This window comes from Nerophis ophidion, linkage group LG21 (genome assembly GCF_033978795.1).
Source record: "Nerophis ophidion isolate RoL-2023_Sa linkage group LG21, RoL_Noph_v1.0, whole genome shotgun sequence".
NCBI classification, from domain to species: Eukaryota; Metazoa; Chordata; class Actinopteri; order Syngnathiformes; family Syngnathidae; genus Nerophis; species Nerophis ophidion.
The window spans coordinates 8,232,914-8,255,294 of NC_084631.1; the positions used below are offsets into that span (position 1 = coordinate 8,232,914).

At 38.5% G+C, this 22,381-nt stretch overlaps 1 protein-coding gene across 1 annotated transcript; it reads left to right on the top strand.

Annotated features, from left to right (window-relative positions):
- The first annotated feature begins 1,836 nt into the window (after positions 1-1,836).
- On the top strand, positions 1,837-19,895 carry LOC133539664 (cortexin-3). The gene is made up of 2 exons (XM_061881727.1): positions 1,837-2,057; positions 18,802-19,895. Exon 2 carries the CDS (start codon positions 18,877-18,879, stop codon positions 19,126-19,128), a length of 252 nt encoding a protein of 83 aa, XP_061737711.1. The 5' UTR covers positions 1,837-2,057; positions 18,802-18,876; the 3' UTR covers positions 19,129-19,895.
- The last annotated feature ends 2,486 nt before the right edge of the window (positions 19,896-22,381 follow it).

The window sequence follows — 22,381 nt, forward strand, 5'->3', positions numbered from 1 at the left end:
ACACACACACACATATATATATTTATGTATATATATATATATATATATATATGTATGTGTGTGTATATATATCTATACAAATATATATATCTATATAGATACATATCCATATATATACATATATAGGTACGTATCTATATAAATATATGTATATAGATATACAGCTATATATCTATATATACATCTATGTATATTTATATATATATGTGTGTATATATATATATATATATATATATATATATATATATATATATACACACATATATGTATGTATGTATATACATATATATATGTATCTATATAAATACAGATACATATATTTATCTATCCATCTATATATATATATATATACAGATATAGATATATACAGCTATACATCTATATCTATATATATATATCAGTATATTATACATCTATATGTATCTATATACATATATGTATCTATATAAATACAGATAATCTATCTATATATATATATATGTATCTCTATAAATATATATATATATATACAGCTATATATCTATATATACATCTATATATATGTATATATATATATCAATATATTATACATCTATATGTATCTATATATATGTATCATACATATGTATCTCTATACATATATATATATATATATATATGTATCCATATACAGATATGTGTATATATATATATATATATATATATATATATATATATATATATATAAATACATATATATAGATATATGTAGGTGTGAGAAAAATCACAAGACTACTTCATCTCTACAGAACTGTTTCATGAGGGGTTCCCTCAATCAGGAGATTTTTTTTTTAATATATAGATATATACAGTTATATATCTATATATACATCTATATCTACATATATGTATATATATATATATATATATACCTTGCCTGTGTATCGGCTGGGGACATCTCTGCGCTGCTGATCCGCCTCGACATCTCTGCGCTGCTGATCCGCCTCCGCTTGGGATGGTTTCCTGCTGGCTCCGCTGTGAACGGGACTCTCGCTGCTGAGTTGGACCCGCTTTGGACTGGACTCTCGCGACTATGTTGGATCCATTGTGGATTGAACTTTCACAGTATCATGTTAGACCCGCTCGACATCCATTGCTTTCCTCCTCTCTAAGGTTCTCATAATCATTATTGTCACAGACGTCCCACTGGATCATTATTGTCACCGATGTCCCACTGGGTGTGAGTTTTCCTTGCCCTTATGTGGGCCTACCGAGGATGTCGTGGTGGTTTGTGCAGCCCTTTGAGACACTAGTGATTTAGGGCTATATAAGTAAACATTGATTGATTGATTGATTGATAGATATATATATATATATATATATATATATATATATATATATATATATATATTATACACACACACGCATACACATACATACTGTACATACATACATACATACATACATATATACACATAGTATTAGTTTTGAAAATGAAAAATATCAAAATGCCCCCCGCGTGCATTGAGTTTTCACCGGGCGGCCCTCAGTGGAAACAGTTTGGACCCCCCTGGTTTAAGATCATTTTAACAAAAGCATAACATGCTTGAGCAGGTATGAAAAAAATGATTTGTATTTTCTACTTACGGCATCATTTCTTCATATTGCTCATCAAGCTGGAGGGAAAATATGTTGCAGTGCTCACTGATCACCACTAGAGGGAGACACTGAACAGAGTGGAAGATTAGCTTAACATCAGATCAGACTGTTGATATCCTACATGATCCATAATGTAAACTTTCACCTGCGTGTGCGCGTGGGTCGGTCGGGGATGGGGGGCGGGCTACGCTCATTTGCTTGCTTCACACACCACCTAGCTGGAGGATTGCCATGGCAACAGGTTGCCCATAGCGACGGGGTACCGCTCCGTTCCCGCCAGCCCAGTGTGCGCGAGGACGAGCACACAAAAAAAGACAGAGGCGCGCGCCAGGGTGAGGTCCGCCAACCGACACAGAGACACGGCCGGCTCGGACGCGGGAATCGGACCTGCGGGATGTGACCTGAGGACAGGGGGAGGAAGAAAAGGGGAGCAAGATCAGGTGAGTCGGCACACATGGACACTTTTTGGGTTGCGCAACATTCTCCTGCACGAGCGTCAGCGGCAACTGCCCAGTGAATTAGGTACGCCTGCTCGTGCAACACGTTCTTTGGCGTCACATTTTTTTATCCCAACTGCATGATGTATGTCAGCACAGTTCATTCTTTTGACATTTTCATGACAGCAACAGGAAGTGAAAGTAAAGCAACATCGCTGACATTTTATATTCATCTCGCCGATTATTATGCATATGCTTCTACGTGCAACATATGTTGTCATAATTACTGTCTTATTATTATTACACACCAACATCGCTATTATTCAGGACATTTTGTAACATTCCGTGTATCCACGACGACGTAACTCAAGCACTAAATCGGAAGAGGGCCGTTTGATTTGGTACGCCCAAACGTTATACGACGCCCCAGCATTTTAGTGTAGAAAACGCCCACGCACGCCCTGTCGCTGCACGCAACGTTTTTACCTTTCGACTGGAAGTACGGAAATAAACAAGCTTTTGATCCGATATGATATCAGCACTTTGATTATTGTGTAATGTGGAATGTTAAAAAAAAAAAAAAAAATTTAATCAAGAGAAATTAGTTTTATTAACAGTCTGGAATGGACTTTAAGTTGAAGTGGAATGGTAATTGTTTTTGGCGACACCCAGTGGTCTCAACAATTCACGAAGCTAAGCTCATGACGCAGTAAGTTGAATGATGCGGACACGTTTGTTACGGCATACTTATTAATATGCCTCTTCCTTGGAGACTTTGTATGTTTAAGTAATTTGCTACTGATTATTTGATACTTGAGGTTCAGGGCACCAGCCTAATATGGCGCAAAGTATCCAAATCCAGGATTTTTAGTTTCAAACATACAGGGTAAGTCAAAAAAATTGAGCATAAAACGTTTGTATGCTAACGTTAGCATGCTAATATAAGATATGTTGACATATTATCAAGGTGGCGGCAGGTATCTAAATACATGCACACCACATTATTTTATCTCATCATTTTTACCTTTTATCTAATTTTTTCGACTTTTTGTCTCATTAATTAACTATTTTTTAAATCTTTTTTTTTTAAATTTGATCTCATAATTTTATCACACAATTTCAATCTTTTTTTATCTTGTTTTTTACCTTTCATCTCATGATGTTGATTTTTTAATTTCATATTTTTGACTTTTTATCTCAAAATCTTGATATGTCATGTGAGTTCAAACCCCGGCCGAGTCATACCAAAGACTATAAAAATGGGACCCATTACGTCTGTGCTTGACACTTAGCATCAACGGTTGGAATTGGGGGTTAATTCACCAAAAATGATTCCAGAGCTCAGCCACTGCTGCTGCTCACTACTCTCCTCACCTCCCAGGGGGTGGTCAAGGGTAATGGGTCAAATGCAGAGAATAAGTTCGCCACACCTAGTGTGTGTGTGACAATCATTGGTACTTTAACTTAATGATTTTAACTTTACCTCATAATTTCGAATATGTACCAAATATTGATGCCTATATGTAATTACCTGGACTTTTTGTCATATTTTTGACTTTTTATTTTGTCATTTTGACTTTTTATGGGGATATGTTGATTGGCAACACTAAATTGGCCATTGTGTTTGAATGCGAGTGTGAATGTTGTCTGTCTGTCTGTGTTGGCCCTGTGATGAGGTGGTGACTTGTCCAGGGTGTACCCCACCTTGCGCCCGAATGCAGCTGAAAAAGGCTCCAACATCCCCCGCGACCCCAAAAGGGACAAGCGGTAGAAAATTGATGGATGGATGTATAACTTTATATGTATATTATTTTGGAGTTTTGATATTGTATTTTTTACTTTTTACCTCATCATTTTGAAATTTTATCTCATATGTTTGACTTCTTATCTCATAATCACGACCTTTTATGTTATGATTTTAACTTTTTACCTCTTAATTTCGACTTTTTTCAACATATTGACTTTTTAATCTCAGAATTTAGACCTTTTATCTTGTTTTTTTACCTTTTATCTCATGTCCACTTTTATCTTGTAATCATGATCTTTTATGTCATTATTTAAAAAACAGTTACCTCATAATTTCGACTTAATATAAAAAAATTATGACTTTATAATTATCTTGACATTTTATGTCTTAATTTTGATTTTTTATCTCAAAATCATGACTTTTTTTCCTCATAATTTTGCATTTTTTTGTAATTTTGACATTTGATCAAATATTTAGGACTTTATATGTAATTATTTTGACTTTTTATGTTAGACTCTATTTTTATGATTTCAACATGTTATCTCATGACATGGTACATTTATTTCACATATCTCATACGCTTTATCCCATTATTTTTATCCTTCATTTCTTAATGTTGACTTTTTATCTGATAATTTTGACTTTTTATCTCATAATTATGATTATTTTATGTCATAACAATGACTATAGTTTACCTCAAAATGTTGATTATTTAATCAGATATGTATGACTTTATCTAATAATTTCCTCCTGTTTAACGTTTTGAGTTCTTATATTTTATTTGTGACTTTTTACCTCATAATTTCTCATAATACTGATTTTTTTTATCTCACAATTCACCTTTTGTCTTGTTTGACCTTTTATCTCATATGTTCGACTTTTTATCTCAATCATGATCTTTTATGTCATGATTTCAAAAACGTTTACCTCTTAATTTCGACTTTTTATTAAAAATGAATGTGATTATCTTGACTTTTTATCTCATATTTTTTACTTTTTATCTCATAATCTTGACTTTTTTTTCCCTCATAATCTTGACTTTTTATTTTGTAATTTCGACATTTTATCAAATATTAATGACTTTATATATAATTATTTTTACTTTTTAATTATATTTTTGACTTATTACCTCATAATTTCGACCTTATTTTATAACTTTGACATTTTATCTCATAACATGGTATATATGTTCCACATATCTCATACGCTTTATCCCATTATTTTTTTACCTTTTATCCATACTTGAGACCTCCGATTTCGGGAGTTGGGGTTGGGGAGTGGTTAAGAGGCGAGGAGTATATTTACAGCTGTTGTGTGCGCAATTGTGCACTGCACTTTCTAAAGTAGATGTTATTGTCACATATGCATGATTGATTGATTGATTGAAACTTTTATTAGTAGATTGCACAGTACAGTACATATTCCGTACAATTGACCACTAAATGGTAACACCGCAATAAGTTTTTCAACTTGTTTAAGTCGGGGTCCATGTTAATCAATTCACGGTACAAATATATACTATCAGCATAATAAAGTAATCACACAAATTAATCCTCATAGTATATACATTGAATTATTTACAATCCAGAGGGTGGAATGAGGAGCTTTGGTTGATATCAGTACTTCAGTCATCAACAATTGCATCAACAGAGAAATGGACACTGAAAGAGTGTAGGTGTGACTTAGTAGGATATGTACAGCGAGCAGAGAACATAGTGAGTTCAGATAGCATAAGAACAAATATATACATTAGAAATACATGTAATTATTTACATTAGGTTATTTACAAACCGGGGAGATGGGATGTGAGTTGGAGGAGGAATAGTAAAAGGTTGAAGTTGCCTGGAGGTGTTGTGGTGCATGTACAGTAGATGGCAGTATTGTCCTGTTTAAGAGTGTCACATGCTGTTTACGGCAGACGAACGGCCTTATGGTAGACGTAAACGTGACTGTTGTTGTTGTGTGTTGTTACTGCACTGGGAGGACGTTAATGAAACTGCCTAACAATAAACCCACATGAGAAACCAAGAACTCGCCCTTGATCATTCTACAGTTATAACGTCATTGGGCAGACACGCTCTCAGACACGTCACTCAGGTCCTCATGGAGCTGGAGGGGGCGTGGCCTGAATTTCGGGAGATTTTCGGGAGACAATTTGTCCCGGGAGGTTATCGGGAGAAGCGCTGAATTTCGGGAGTCTCCCGGAAAATCCGGGAAGGTTGGCAAGTATGCTTTTATCACTTAATGTTGACTTTTTATCTGATAATTTAAACTTTTTATCTCATAACTATGATTATTTTATGTCATAATATTGACTATATCTTTCCTCATAATGTGGATTATTTATTCAGATATTTATGAATTTTTATCTAATTATTTCTACTTTTTTCCAAATATTTTTTACTTTTTATTTCATAATTGTGACTGTAAATCTCAATTTCGACATTTTATTAAACAATTAAGATTTTTTTTATCGCCTTCCGCCCAAATGCAGCTGAGATAGGCTCCAGCAACCCCCCGCAACCCCAAAAGGGACAAGCGGTAGAAAAATGGATGGATGGATGGATTTTTCATCTGATTATTTCGAGATTTTTATCTCAAAATTTCTACTTATATCATATTTTTCACTTTTTTTTTTAACTTTCAATAAAAACAAATGATTAATAATTTTTGAACTTTACATTTATGTACAAATATGTAAACATGACCTTTTGTACAAGAAAATACATTTTATAAAAGCGTATGTTAATGTGTAAACATGACCTTTTATACAAGAAAATACCATTTACATAAGTGTATATTAATGTATAAATATGACTTGTATCTTTGTACGAGTCTTATGTGCTATTATGTGCTTAGCTGTTGTGTAGCTGCTATTTCCTAGTAGCCTATGCCTATCGCCTAGCTTGTGTACATTATATAAATGACTTAGCTAAAATTTAAGAAAAGACCAACCTTGTGTGCTTTTTGGTTTGGACTATATATAAAATGTCCAATTCAGATTTTTGGGGTCAAATCCGATATTTTCATGTAGTCGTTCGTGTTACAAAAAAATGCAATAAGTAATGTAAATGCATGCAGACTTGAAGTCACACGTGCTGCAGTGTTTACGGAAAGAAACATGGCGCCAATTCTCCTTGGTTTCAGTCGCGACACATTTGTGGCAATTTCAAAGAGTCTGTGCATTCAAAGGCAACATTTTCTGACCGAAAGATTACATCGCATATATTTACGATTTATTTCCACATACGAAAGAGTCCTGTATCGGATTTGCAAAAACTCGGAATTGCACTGTTCACATTGACATGAAAAAATCAGATACATGACACATATCGGAATTGACTCGCATCGGAGTTTAAATCAAACATTTTACATGCAAGCCGATATAATCCAAAACGTTTTTTGCTGATATCAGGCCGATATACGATATCAATATAGAAACACAGAACACCCCTATTAATATGCTGTACATTATATGCTTTGTCACACATTCATAAAAGACTATTACGGAGTTTAATTTGTGTCTTTGTAACAAAATCTGTTTTGGACACTGAATCTATGAACCTGAATTTTTCTTGACATCCAATTATGCTGACAATTACATTGAATACATGTGTGTGAGCAGAATGTGTGATTAAAAATTAAGTTAGTTAAAATTCAGTGTAGAAAAAAAATCAATGTATAAAAAATTTAGTGTAAAAAAATGCAGTATGAATAAAATCAGTGTTTAAAAATAATCCTTTGTACGAAAAATCAGTGCGAGAAATCAGTGTACAATAAATGCCACGTACAAAAATTCAGTGTAAAAAAATCAGTGTCGAAAAATTTCAGCGTGTAAAAATTCAGTGTAAAAAAAAAATCAGTGCATAAAAATTCAATGTAAAAAAAAGTGTCAAAAAAATTCAGGATGTACAAAAACAGTGTCAAAAAATGTGTAAAAATTCAGTGTGAAAAAAATCAGTGTCAAAAAAATTCTGTGTATAAAAATGTAGAGTAAAAAAAAATCTGTCAAAAAAATTCAGTATGTAAAAATTTGGTGAAAAAACATGAGTGTCAAAAAAGTTTAGTGTCAAAAAATAAATGTAAAACAAAATTCAGTGTGTAAAAATCAGTGTCAAAAAATTGTGTATAAAAATTCAGTATATAAAAAATTCAGCGTGTAAAAACGTAGTGCAGAAATTTGTGTTGCTTCAAAGGAAAGACCCACTTGCAGTAAAAAAAATGTTTAAAAAGTCATGTGACTTCAAATTTGACACCTCGTTGACTGGTAGAGAGGCAGGATGGATTGCTTCGGTCCTTATTTACCGTAAGTTTGATTTAAAAGCAACTCATTTTTTGATGTAAAAAAAAATTCAGTTCACAAAATTAATACCCGAAAAAATGTGGTTAAACAAATTCCATCCATCTATCCATTTTCTACCGCTTATTCCCTTTGGGGTCAACAATTCATTGCTGAAAAAACTTGCGTTATAAAGACACGCATGTATCTGTTATGTTAAAAATCCTTAAAAACTGAAACTGACTGACACTGAAAATACCTTAATTGTCAATACGCAGGGATTTACTACATTGATTTTTTTTTTTTAGGACATGATGTATGACTCGTTGAGTTGGATGAGTGACCATGTTTCCATGACAACAGTTGTGTTGGCAAGGCAAGTCTATTTATAGAGCACAATTCCGACACGAGGCCATTTAAAGTGCTTTACAGAGGCATGAAATTACACGGAGGCAAATACAATCATAAGTAATACAAATAAACCACCATGAAAATACTCATGAGTGATTTGAAATCAAAGAGTGTCAAATAAATCATTTCAGTCGTTATATGCACATAAAAAAATTTGTGTTTTCAGCCTGGATGACGAATTTGAGGCCCGTTTCACGGCTTCTGGAATAATGTTCCAGTTGATAATAATAATAATAATAATAATAATAATAATAGTAAACATAATGGATTATATTCAATCCCAGGCTCGGGATCGTCCGGCGTGGAGTTTGCATGTTCTCCCCGTGACTGCGTGGGTTCCCTCCGGGTACTCCGGCTTCCTCCCATCTCCAAAAACATGCACCTGGGGATAAGTTAATTGGCAACACTAAATTGGCCCTAGTGTGTGAATGTGAGTGTGAATGTTGTCTGTCTATCTGTGTTGGCTCTGCGATGAGGTAGCGACTTGTCCAGGGTGTACGCCGCCTACTGCCTGAATGCAGCTGAGATACTGTAGGCTCCAGCAACCTCAAAAGGGACAAGCGGTTAAAAATGGATGGACGAATATTTATATAGCAACTCTGAGAACAGTTAAAACAATTTGGAAAATTAACTATGGTCTGTAATTAATCAATCTTAATAGTTATTGTTAATCGCACCTAGAAACATTGCTGACAAAAGCCCTCAGTTTGAGTTATTTCTATTTATATTCATTACATGTTGTGGCGGATCAAAAGATTGATATACTGTGTACAAAACAAGTGGCTTTATAAAGTCATTTATTGCTAGTTTAAACAGATGTACTTAGTCATTTACTAAAATATAGATATGGTAATGTGAACACGTTTAAAACAATAAAAATATTTTTTCAAGCAATACAAAAGCAAGTATTGAACGTTGAACTTAATGCTTTTCTTCTGCTGCAAATAATATCAACGGAATAAAACCGATCCATTAATTTCTGTGCTGTAAGTTGCAGTAAGTAACATAAACCAAGCAATCACTTTTAGTAGGCTACAGGGGGACCTTTAAAGTCTCCTTTGGAAGAGCCTAATACTTTTCATAGTTCTAAATATGTTCAAAGACAGTAGTGTCCAAAAGAGCAACACATAGTTAATTTTTTTTAATGGCCTGCAGCACAATCGTTAGCCTTTTAATATTAGCATGCTAACTTATCGGCTAATTTTGCAGCTAGACACCTTAGTCATATTTTGGTATTTGATGCATGCTAAACAAATGTGTCGGCTATATGCTTCAGCATAAACAAATGGATTAATTGACAAATGATACCATGTTAGTTTTTTTTGTGATAATTTTGTAGGTATACACCTCAGTCGTATTTTGGTACTTAATGCATGCTAACAATAGCATGTTAGCATTTTAAACTATTTTATGTATACAACAAATCGTAAAATATTTTATGACTTGACAAATGTATATACTTATGCTAGTTTGTTTTTTGTATTGCTAATTTTGTAGGTATACACCTCAGAGTAATATATTTTGTGATTGATGCATGTTACAGTAAGCAAAATTTGCAAATTTTATAGGTAGAGATCCCAGTCATATTTTGGTACCTGATGCATTCCAGCGTTAGCCTGTCAGCATGCTAAACAAATTTGTCGGGTAAACACCTTAGTGTAAAATAAAATATATCACTTGACAAATGATACCTGTTAACATGCTAGTTTTTTGGGTGTTTTTTTTGTGCTAATTTTGTAGGTATACATACACATCAGTCATATTTTGGTACTTGATGCATGCTATTGTTCGCAAGCCAGCATTTTTAACAAATTTGTGAGGGGGGTGGGGGGGTTGTAGGCATTTTAAACAAATTTGTCAGGTAAACCACCTTAGTGTAAAAATATATATATTGCTTGAAAAATGATACCGTTGGCATGCTAGTTTTTTAGTTGGTTTTTTTTGCAAATTTTGTAGGTATACACCTTAGTCATATTTTAGTACTTGATGCATGTCAACGTTAGCATGCCAGCATTTTAGACAAATTTGTCAGATACACACCTCAGCGTAAAAAAAAAAGTTATTACTTGACAAATGATGCCTGTTAGCATGCTAGTTTTTTGCAAACTTTGTAGGTATACACCTCAGTTATATTTTGATACTTGATGCATGCTAACGTTAGCATGCAGGCATTTAAAACAAATTTGTCGGGTACACACCTCAGCGTAAAAAAATGTATTACTTGACAAATGATACCTGTTAGCATGTTAGTTTTTTTGGGGGGGTGGGGGATTTGCACATTTTGTAGGTATACACCTCAGTCATATTTTGGTACTTGATGCATGCTAACGTTAGCATGCCAGCATTATAAACAAATTTGTCAGGTATAAACCTCAGTGTAAAAAAAATATATATTACTTGACAAATGATACCTGAAAGCATGCGAGTTTTGTTTCTTTGCAAATTTTATAGGTATACACCTCAGTCATATTTTGGTACTTGATGCATGCTAAACTTACCATGCCAGTATCTGTACATCAAATTGGTCGCGTATACACCTCAGCGCAAAAAAAAATTTTACTTGACAAATTATATCTGTTACCATGCTACTTTTTGTGCTAATTTTGTAGGCATACACCTCAGTCATATTTTGGTACTCCATGCATAATAACATTAGCATACCAGCATTTTAAACAAATTTGTCAAGTATACATCTCAGCGTGAAAAAAATATTACTTGGCAAATGATACCTGTTAGCATGATAGCTTTGTTTTGTTTTTTGTTAATTTTGTAGGTATACACCTCAGTCATATTTTGGTACTTGATGCATGCTAACAATAGCATGCTAGCATTTTAAACAATTTTTTGCAGGTATACACCTAATCGTAAAATATTGTATTACTTGAAAATTGATACCTGTTGGCATGCTATTTTGTTATTTTTTTATTGCTAATTTTGTAGGTATACATGTTACAGTTAGCATTTTAGCATGTTAAATTTAGCATGCTAGCTTTTTAACAGATACTCAACTTAATGTTATATATATTGGTATTTCACTTCTGCTAACGAGAAGCATGTTATTGTTAGCAACAACTGTTAGCATGCTAGTTTTTGAACTCGTCTTCTTCATATTTTTTGTTACTTGACACTATCGGGCCAACATACTGCTAGCATTAACTGTTAGCATTTCTGTTCGGTTTTGACTCTTCAGCATTCTCACGAAAAGTCTACCGCAATTGCATTTTCTAGTTCCTTGGACAAAATCTGTCTTTTGTACTGACTTTGAAGGTGAAAACTACCAAAATGACGCCCGCATCTATTGATTTGTCAGTTTGTGGCCCCTCAGTGGAAATAATCTGGACACCCTTTGTTTAGGTCCTTAAGTGCAGGGTGTTCTCATCCAGTTAAGTTTGAAGGAGATCTACTGTAAGGCTAGGTCTCGCTAAATTGCCAACATCTTTGCAGTCAACATTAGCTGCGGCTGCAGTAACGACTAGGTGGTTGAGCTTCTTCGGTGGTAAGCAAACTCCTCCTTACAAAGAAGGACTATTACTGTAGCTTTATCAATGGTGCTTTTGGGGCGTTTTTGAAAAGTACATTTTACATCCATTGGATCAACAACTCATGAGCACTAGCAGTACTCCCTGTTCCGGCCTTTGCCCGCCGAACTACAATAGGAAGCCACTTGGCTTCTGCTAAAAAAGCCCGTTCAAAATATCAGTCAATCAATATCCACTTCAGGGTGTGACTATTATTTTAAGTCAAGCAGGCAATAGGGAGAATAAAACTCGCAGTGATTGCAAAGTCTAAAACATAGTCGGGTGTAACGAATGGTGCATTCCATGTGTAGTGGGAAGTCGGAATTCTCGAGTTCCAAATCGGAATTTCAACTGGAACGCCCCTCAAGATCTGATTTTCTATTCGGAAAGTCGTAGCATTCTCACCACCCTCAAGTTGGCTTCAAAGATGGCTGCTCTGAACAAAAACAATAATAAAAGCTTCCGTTATTAGTTTTTGTTGCACTAAATGCGGCCATACAATGTACAATCGTGGACGTTTGTACATGGGGACTAATACACCTCCATACCATCACAGATGCTGGCTTTTCAACTTTGCGCCTAAAACAGTCCTAATGGTTACTTTCCTCTTTGTTAAGGAATACATGACTTCCACAGTTTCTAAAAACTATTTGAAATGTGGACTCCTCAGACCACAGAACACTTTTCCATTCTGCATGAGTCTATCTTAGATGAGCTTGTGCCCAGCAAAGCTGGCGGCGTTTCTGGGTGCTGTTGATAAATTGCTTTAACATTGCATAGTAAAGTTTTAACTTGCACTTGCAGATGTAGCGACCAACTGTAGTTACTGACAGTGGTTTTCTAAAGTGTTAATGAGCCAATTTGGTGATATCCTTTACACACTGATGTCACTTTTGGATGCAGTACCGCCTGAGGGATCCAAAGTAACTGGCATATTGCTTACATGCAGTGATTTCTCCAGATTATATTAACATTTTAATGATATTACAGACCGTAGATGGTGAAACCCCAAAATTATTTACAATAGCTGGTTAAGAAATGTGCTTGAACTGTTCGGCAATTTGCTCATGCATTTGTTCACTAAGTGGTGACCCTCGCCCCATCCTTGTTTGTGAATGACTGAGCATTTCATGGACGCTGTTGTTTACCCAATCATGGCACCCACCTGTTTCCAATTAGCCTGTTCACCTGTGGAATGTTCCAACTAAGTGTTTGATGAGCATTCCTCAACTTCCTCAGTCTTTTTTGCCACTTGTGCCAGCTTTTTTGAAACATGTTGCAGGCATCAAATTTCAAATGAGCTAATATTTGCAAAAAATGAAGTTTTGCAGTTTGAATGTTAAGTATCTTGTCTTTGAGGTCTATTCAATTGATAATAGGTTGAAGAGCGTTAGTAAATAATTCTATTCTGCCAACTTCACTGGTTTTGGCTTTTGTATATGAGACACCGATCTGCATTTTGTCACCAAAGCATACCATAACATTAAACTCAGGTCAATGTATGAATTAAATGTTTTCCATGACATGGTTGACGACGTGACGAGTCGATAACTGGCTGCAACATTTTGCTCCGAGCACCTGGTAGTGAGTACTACTGGCCGAGAACATTCCCCTTACTCATCTCATGTGGCATTTGTTGTGCGCGACCAGTCGTCCTCTCAGGGAATAAAACACACAGGTCAATCCCAAGTTCTTTTGGATGACATACAGTATATGTTGAGTAAGAAGGACCGGCGAGACAGAATAGTTATTTTGGTCAAGTTTTATTAAAGCTTTAGGAGATCAGCCGTAACAATGCGACAATAGCAGCAGCAAGAAGAGGTCTAAATCCAAACAAAAGGAGTCAGCTTATGTAGCACGAAAACAGCCCCTCTCGCCCAGAAAGGAGCACGGCTAAGGCTTTCAGAAAAGCTAAGAACTTGCCAAAACAGATCTGTGAGCCGACCAACAGGAGCCCTTAAGACAAAACAAATAGTTTACTAGCGGACATAAGACCACGAGAAGACACACTACATAGGAAAGTACTAGCTACTTTAAACATGACTATGGCTTAAAAAAGAAACACTTAAAGGGGAACATTATCACCAGACCTATGTAAGCGTCAATATATACCTTGATGTTGCAGAAAGAAGACCATATATTTTTTTTAACCCATTTCCGAACTTTAAATGAGGGAATTTTGGCGAATTAAACGCCTTTCTGTTTATCGCGCTGGAGGCGATGACGTCAGAATGTGACGTCGCCGAGGTAATACAGCAGCCATTTTCATTTTTAACACATTACAAACACCGGGTCTCAGCTCTGTTATTTTCCGTTTTTTTGACAATTTTTTGGAACCTTGGAGACATCATGCCTCGACGGTGTGTTGTCGGAGGGTGTAACAACACTAATAGGGAGGGATTCAAGTTGCACCACTGGCCCGAAGATACGAAAGTGTCTGCCGCCAGACCCCCATTGAATGTGCTGGAGTGTCTCCACATTTTACCGGCGATGCTAAGGCAGACATGGCACAGAGATGTATGGATAACCTGCAAATGCATTTGCAACGATAGTCAACGAAATCACAAAGGTGAGTTTTATTGATGTTGACTGCCAGCTAATCGATGCTAACATGCTACGCTAATCGATGCTAACATGCTATTTACCGGCGGTGCTAAAGCAGACATGGTACAGAGATGTATGGATAACCTGTAGATGCATTTGCAACTATATTACATTTCCTTCCACCCACATTTAATGCGAAAAAAACACTTTCCAATCGACGGATTTAAGTTGCTCCAGTGTCAAAAGATGCGAAAGTCCTAATCGTTTGGTCCGCACATTTTACCGGCAATGCTAATGCAGCTATTCGGCCATGCTATGGCTATGAATAGCGTCAATAGCTATTCGCTCAATAGCTTCAGTTTCTTCTTCAATACTTTCATACTCCAACCATCCGTTTCAATACATGCGTAATCTGTTGAACCGCTTAAGTCGCTGAAATCAGAGTTTGAATCCGAGCTAATGTCGCTCTATCTTGCTGTGGTATTCCCATTGTTTGTTTACATTGGCAGCACTGTGTGACGTCACAGGGAAATGGATAGTGTCTTCGCAGAGAGCGAAAATAAGGCACTTTAAAGCTTTATTTAGGGATATTCCGAGACCGGTAAAATTTTGAAAAAAAATTTAAAAAAATACAACAAGCCACTGGGAACTGATTTTTATTGTTTTTAACCCTTTTGAAATTGTGATAATGTTCCCCTTTAAAAATACCTGATACTCATACATTTAATAGCTGTACATACCCCTGACAAACTCTTTAGTTCAAACAAACGGGTAGAGCAGTTCCGCTCCTATACTGTCAGCGTAGGGCGCCATGACACAAAAATATAAACAATACGTAGGGATTGTGGGACATAGTGTTTCGCGGATGTTCTCCAGGAAACAACGACACGCACTCATATGAAAGCTCTGATGACTGCGGACAATCCGCGCGGAGTTGGCATCGCCCACAGTTCCATGGTGTCTGTAAGCCTCTTAACATTAGAAATTGAAAAAATACACACAAAAACATTACGCACTAAATAGGACTGACTGTCATAGAATAATAGCAATTAACGCGATAATTTGGCCGTATATTGTTTTATAGTCTATTCTCTGAGCGACAAAAAGACAATGCGATGACCTGAGCACAGGACTTTTTGATTTACGAACTTTTAGATCAAGCCATATATGCCTCTGTGTGGGAACCACAAGACCCTATTCCACCGCAGGAACTTTCCCATTTACTAAAGTACCCCCTGTGTTTCCACAAAAAAATACCCGGGTAAAATTAGTTCTTCAGGAACTATTTTTAGTTGCTGCTGGTGATTTGGGACTTTTGGAATGGTTCTGGAACTCAACGACAACTTGTTGATTTCCTATTTCTTGTGTATTTCTGTGAAAAAATACTGAAGAATTTTCGACTTGCAGCAACTTTTGTGGGGGACTTTGGGCAAAGAACGCTGATTAGTGGAACTGTCTTGCAGTGTTTTTAACTTAGCCATAATCTTTAAATCATATGCAGTTTAATGTTTACTAATTTTGAGAAATTTTATTTCAATATGCAAAGTTACATGAAGTGAAGAGACTCTTTTAAATATATTTACAGAGGAATATAACATATTCAGCCGGACTCACAATGACAGCATTTCACTCAAAATTATGTCAATTTCCTTGATATTCCGTGTTTAACAGCGGATTCCGTTTTATTGTCTCATTCTGTAACTCTGCGGTCACCTTAACAGGAAAATACCTTGAGTTAAGTTATTACTGGTTAGGCACACTTGCGCAGAGTCAATAAGTAACAACCTTGTGAAATCCTGAACTTCTAGTAAACGTGGTGTTTTTTTTCATTTTTTCAGGAATTTGCATACATGTTACACAGGCCATTAATCATTTTATTCAATTATGATATTTTCATGATCATGACAAGCCAAAATCGAAATTCCATTAATTGTGTAGCCCTACTTTCTCTTCGCTTATGTGGGCAAATAGACAACATGTTCACTTTTGTCTGAGTTTACTAAAGACAACTTTTGCATCCACACTTTGATCAGTTCGATGCAGTGACAGAGTAAATCTGCTGGCCAACGTTCACCGTTCGATTGTGAGGCGTAGATCATCTGCATAGTTGTGGTAGGACACATTGTAGCTGCGTATTATTGGCAGCATGTACAAGTCGATCACTATTCCAAGAGTTTTCATTGAAAAACAAACTCTCCTGTTAAATTACGTGAGGTGTTTGTCATACCAACTTGGTTATCTAGCACAGTGTTTAGTAGACTGGAGAAACACAGCCTGAAGAAAGATGTCCTCCATTGTAGGCACCATGTGACCACGCAATGATGTCATATCGCTAACCTTGTCAACACAAAGGTCACGTCAGGACCGGTAAAAAAATCTTGCTCGGTCAGTCAAACGGTTCAGCACTCATGATAAATGATAAATGGGTTGTACTTGTATAGCGCTTTTCTACCTTCAAGGTACTCAAAGCGCTTTGACACTACTTCCACATTTACCCATTCACACACACATTCACACACTGATGGAGGGAGCTGCCATGCAAGGCGCTAACCAGCACCCATCAGGAGCAAGGGTGAAGTGTCTTGCTCAGGACACAATGGACGTGACGAGGTTGGTACTAGGTGGGATTTGAACCAGGGACCCTCGGGTTGCGCACGGCCACTCTCCCACTGCGCCACGCCGTCCCCATCCAAGACAAACTCCCTTAGCCTCTTTCTATCTCTCCTGCTTGCTTTTGTTTTTTGTCTTATTTTAACTTTTGTGTAGCCTTTATTTGCACTGCTATTCAAAATGTAAACAGTGGAATTGATCAGTTTTCCTCAACAAAATTGCTAAGATCTCAGGTTCAGAGCAACTTGCCTGTTCTGCTGAACGGTTGTTGCTGGACACACGATGGAGTCTTAGGAGAAGTGGAGTGCCGTGTGCCTGGAGACCCTTTCAGTCCAGGATGTAGGAGAGATCTACCTATTTGGAATGACGATAGCGGGACATCTATCTGTTCGCATATATGCGTTACCCAGATGTATCGACAAATTGGAAGATGCTGACAGCCGTTCACATTGAGATAAAGCTGCCGGTCTATGATTGTTCTCAATCATCCATGGCATTGTCATCTCAGGGCATTCAATCGATCGCAACTGGACTGTTTGGTTAGACTTTAAAGGCATTCATCCGAGGAGGCTTCATCAGTTCGTGCTTACAGACTTAGGTTGGTCAGATCTAGTCCAGCGGCTGGTGCCAAAACCCCATATATTTATACTCCAAAAACCAGGAGGGTGTGCCTGGGCAAGGATTGTTTCGTCCTTATCATAGTGAGAAAAACAACTGTTTTGATGCAATTGAGCAATCTTAACTGTGATAGCCAACGACAGTCGTTAGCATTGAGCGATTGTGTGGCAGAACGATGGCTGTGGATCGTCTGCGACCAGTCTAAAATAGCCACATATGATTTGAGGATGGGGGCAGAGCTTCGGGCACTCAGACTTTTGTGACTAGATGGCAAACTTGATGACAGCTTGGAGACGCCGGCTGCTCTGCATGGCCAAGTATGATGAGTTTGAGGACCAGAAATAGACAATTAGAGAGTGAAAACTTTCAATTTGTTTTTGCTCGCTCAAACACAAAAAAACATTCTAATCACAATGGTTTTCCCTGGCTGCAAGAGACGTGGTTATGTTGTTTCTTCGAGACTCTACCGGAGGACATTGCAGAAAAGACGCAACTAACTTTTTTCCTGTCTTTAATGGACATACACCTGTTTGTTGTTGACTTTTGCTGGACTGACTGACTGTGCTAATGCGTTTGAGCACCAAGTTCGCGGAACAGAGACAGGCTTACACACACACACACACATATCCCAATACGTCCACCGCACATCCCACGTCTTCGATGCTTCATCACATTGTATGACGGAAAATGGAGCAGCGCCCCTAGTGGGTGGCAGTGTCCGTTACTTCTCCCCACATTGCAAGTCTTGAATTGTATGTTGTAATATGTATATGAGCTTTGCTTTCGAGTTTTTTTTCTCCGCCCCAGACTGGGCCCTCCCCAATAAAAGCCCAGTCTGAGAGAGACTTTCTTTAAACTCATGCTCCACCCCCGCGTCCACCTTTTTCCTTCCTTTCACGGGGCGCCGTAAGTGGTGATTCACCAACGTCCTGCTCTAAAACGGGTTTGTGCTGAAAATGGTGTTCCGTTGTTCTTGTGCGACGACAATAAAGATCCTTCCTCCATGTTTTTGTTCATCAGGTGTCGCTGCTGAGTTCGTCTTCCCTGTGAGATTTAGGAGCACCCACCAAAGCGCTGGAGCCGCGACGCTCAAGCATGGACGTGCCCAGGATGGCCGAGGGCTTCTTCAGCAGCACGCTGTCGACGTCGGCCGGCGGCCATCACGCGGCATCCTACCTGACGCTGGAGCAGAAGGCAGCGTTCGTCTTCGTGCTGCTGCTCTTCATCTTCTTGGCCCTGCTCATCGTGCGCTGCTTCCGCATCCTACTGGACCCGTACCGCAGCATGCCCTCGTCCAACTGGACCGACCACACCGAGAAGGACACCTTCGACTACCGCATCGTCTGAATCGTGGCCCTGTCTCCGTGTCTCACAATGGCCGCTCATTCCCCGGGCAAATCCCTGCCGAGCGGCCGCCGAAACCTCCTGTGAACTACCCGCTGTCCACCCTTCCCTCAGCCCTTCGTGGACTACCTCGTTCGTCCGTGTTGTGTGTGGAAGGTCTTAACAGGGTCAAAATGTTTGCAAACAGAGTTTACATACGCGTCTTTATTAGATTTAGACAATCAATGTTGTGGTCGACTCCTCCGAGGTTAAACGCCTTTTTCTTCTTCGCACTGTTTGGCGTGGCGTACGAGACCTCCCTTTAACATGAAGACAGGGGGGTGTTGGCGGTGTCATGTGACATTCCAGCCTTGAGTTTCCTGTGCTGTACCATGTGCCTCATGGATGTTTTCACAACGCCAGCGTCACTGCCCGCAGTCTCCCCCCATCAACCCTTTAGCAGCGACGCCATGACTCTGGTCAGCCTTATAGTGTAGATTGTTTACAGTCTTCTTGGCCTTCCTGGTGATGTCATTCCAAGAGAGACATTGCTCCTCCTCCTCCTCCTCCTCCTCCTCGTCCTCCTCCTCGGACTGTTTTTGGTGACATATTCTCGTGATGCTGTGGCCTTTCCCCAAAAACAGTCACACAAGTTTTCTCTCTGGCTTTGTGGTGCATGTATACGCTCGCAGACGTGCATGGTAGACGTGACGTGGGCTTCCTGTTGTGTCCTGTCTGTGCCGGCGGAGCCTCCACTTTCTTTCCTTCCCTTGTTTTTGGAATAAAAGATTGCACAGCCTGCTCCTTTCTCGTCCTCTCCTTCATCAAGCCACTGAGGGCAGCAGGTGTTCCGAGTCGAATAGAAATGGATTCCTCAAAGTCGTGCAGCTCGTCTGCTGGAAAACATTTCAATTTCACCTTTTATCAGTAGCAGGCGGCAGGAGCCTGCTGGGCCTTCATTGATTGGTCTTCTTGTGATGCGCGCGTGCACGCACACACAAATGCACACCCTCAACTATACAAAAATGCGCTCACACACACACTTGCAAGCTCTCTTGCACACAGACACACACCCACAGGCTCACACAATGTCATGCTCACACCCACTCACACACTACTGCCGCATCGAAGTTTTGAGGCGGATCAGAATTTCAAACAGGAGATGATCTCGTTGCGTCACATCGTTCTAGCCACTCCGATACATGAAGACGCGGGGAAAAGCAGCGTGGCCCCATTGAAAACACATTGGCGAGGCAGGGCGTCCGCACTGACGAGCTGTCTGGTTTGACTGGAAGTGACAGTTCTTCCTGTTACCGTGGCAACCACAGTCTTTTCTCTGTGCGCGCCTTCTCGTGCGAACACGACATACAAACTTTGTGACGCAGACGCAGGCCGGCGCCACCTGCTGGCGCAAAGAGTTAGTACGTCCACACCAGCAATGATTGGTTGTAGGGTTGTACGGTATACTGGTATTAGTATAGTACCGCGATACTAATTAATCTTTTTCGGTAATATACCGCCTCTAAACGTACAGGCCCCAACACCAACCTACACTTAATGTACCCTAAGATTTTTTGTTAAAATAAAGCCAATAATGCAATTTTTTTGTGGTCCCCTTTATTTAGAAAAGTACCAAAAAGTATCAAAATAATTTTGGTACCAGTACCAAAATATTGGTATCGGGACAAAGCTAATTGGTTGTATTGTAACCGATGTTTGTTACGTTACTAACACCGTTATTTTTACTAGTAACAAGTAAACTAAATACCTTTATTGTACGTTACAACGCCGTCAGCGATACGCTTGATGTAACGTTTGATGTGGTTCCATGTCAACATGAAAGCGTCAAGAGCAAAACAAGTTCGATGCAGGAAAAAATATCACGCTAAAATCAAACAGGAAAAGGCAACATCCCACAGCAAACAACATGTGACACACGCCCACATATGAGGGAATAACTAACAACAAACCAATGATTGAAGCGACAAGCTTGCAATCCAAACAATACCCCGTTTGTGGACAACACAACACAAGCCAGTAAAAAGATTCAAAAGAGCTGCTGTGACTACCGACAAACTGCTGCTGCTAACTAAGCTAAAAAACACTTGAGCAAAAATGCTGTGTCTCTGGCTTACGGGACACGGGACTTGGCACACGCACACACGCGCGCACACACACACACACACACACACACTCTCTCTGCCCTCATGAAACGTCTCTCAGCTGCATATGCCAGATATTTTAAGTTTTTTTTTTCAGTACCGCATGAACTACTTTCCCTAGCAATAAATTACATTTATTAAAGAGTAATCCCGGCCGTCAGTAACTGAACTACTTTTTTTGGTAAAGTAACGAGTAACTACAATAAACGGTAATTACTGTGGTGTTGAGTTTAAACTGGGCACTTTGCACGTTTTGTTTAAAATACCGACATATACTGTATATTGTATATTCCGATACAATCTCTAAATACCAGGAACTAAATTTTGGTCCATATCCCCCCAACCCTACTTAATACCGGTGTCATATTTGTATCTGCTGACGTATTTCAGTTGTGAAATGATAAATATCGGCCAATACCGATAAGAGAAGGCCAGTATTGATGTGTCTAAGTGCCAAATAATTAGTCGATCCCTAAAATCTATATACTGCAAATTCCGAACTATAAGTCTCCCACGCTTTAAACACTGCGGCTTATAAAATGGAACGGCTAATTTATGGTTTGTAACCATGGTTTCGCCACGTCATTTTAGGATTACTAGATAAGACCAATGAACATGTTGGACACTGACATCGTGGACACATCGTGAGGACGTATTTCCCCTCACTGACAGGTGGAAAGTTCCGGAGAAGACGTGGCAAGAAGTCAAGTGCAACAATAGGGTGTCATCAATGTTAATCATGAACACGATGCTGGATAGCTAACACTAACTTTGTGCTAACATGCATGCCTGAAGTAGGTCGATGAGTGACGAAGCCGACATGACCACCGTCTTCTACTTCCTGTTTCCCGCGTGGCGATCGTCACATTCATGCTGACTCCAGCCAGGTCATGTGATTTGGCCCGTCCAATGAGGTGAGTTTAGACGTGTGCATGTTCGGAAGAGGGGGCAACGAGAAAGATCCCTGCTGCGATTACCAGGAAGAACAAAAAAAAAAGAAAAGAGTATCTATCAGCTGTCGCACACACTCCTGATGTGCACGACACATTATCTTTGGGGTGGAGGGATTCTGGGGGAGGGGTCACATTTTAGACGACAGAACATGCTGAGGACTT

Coding starts and splice junctions, on each gene's coding strand:
- LOC133539664 (XM_061881727.1), top strand. CDS start 18,877: ATGGACGTGCCCAGGATGGCCGAGGGCTTCTTCAGCAGCACGCTGTCG.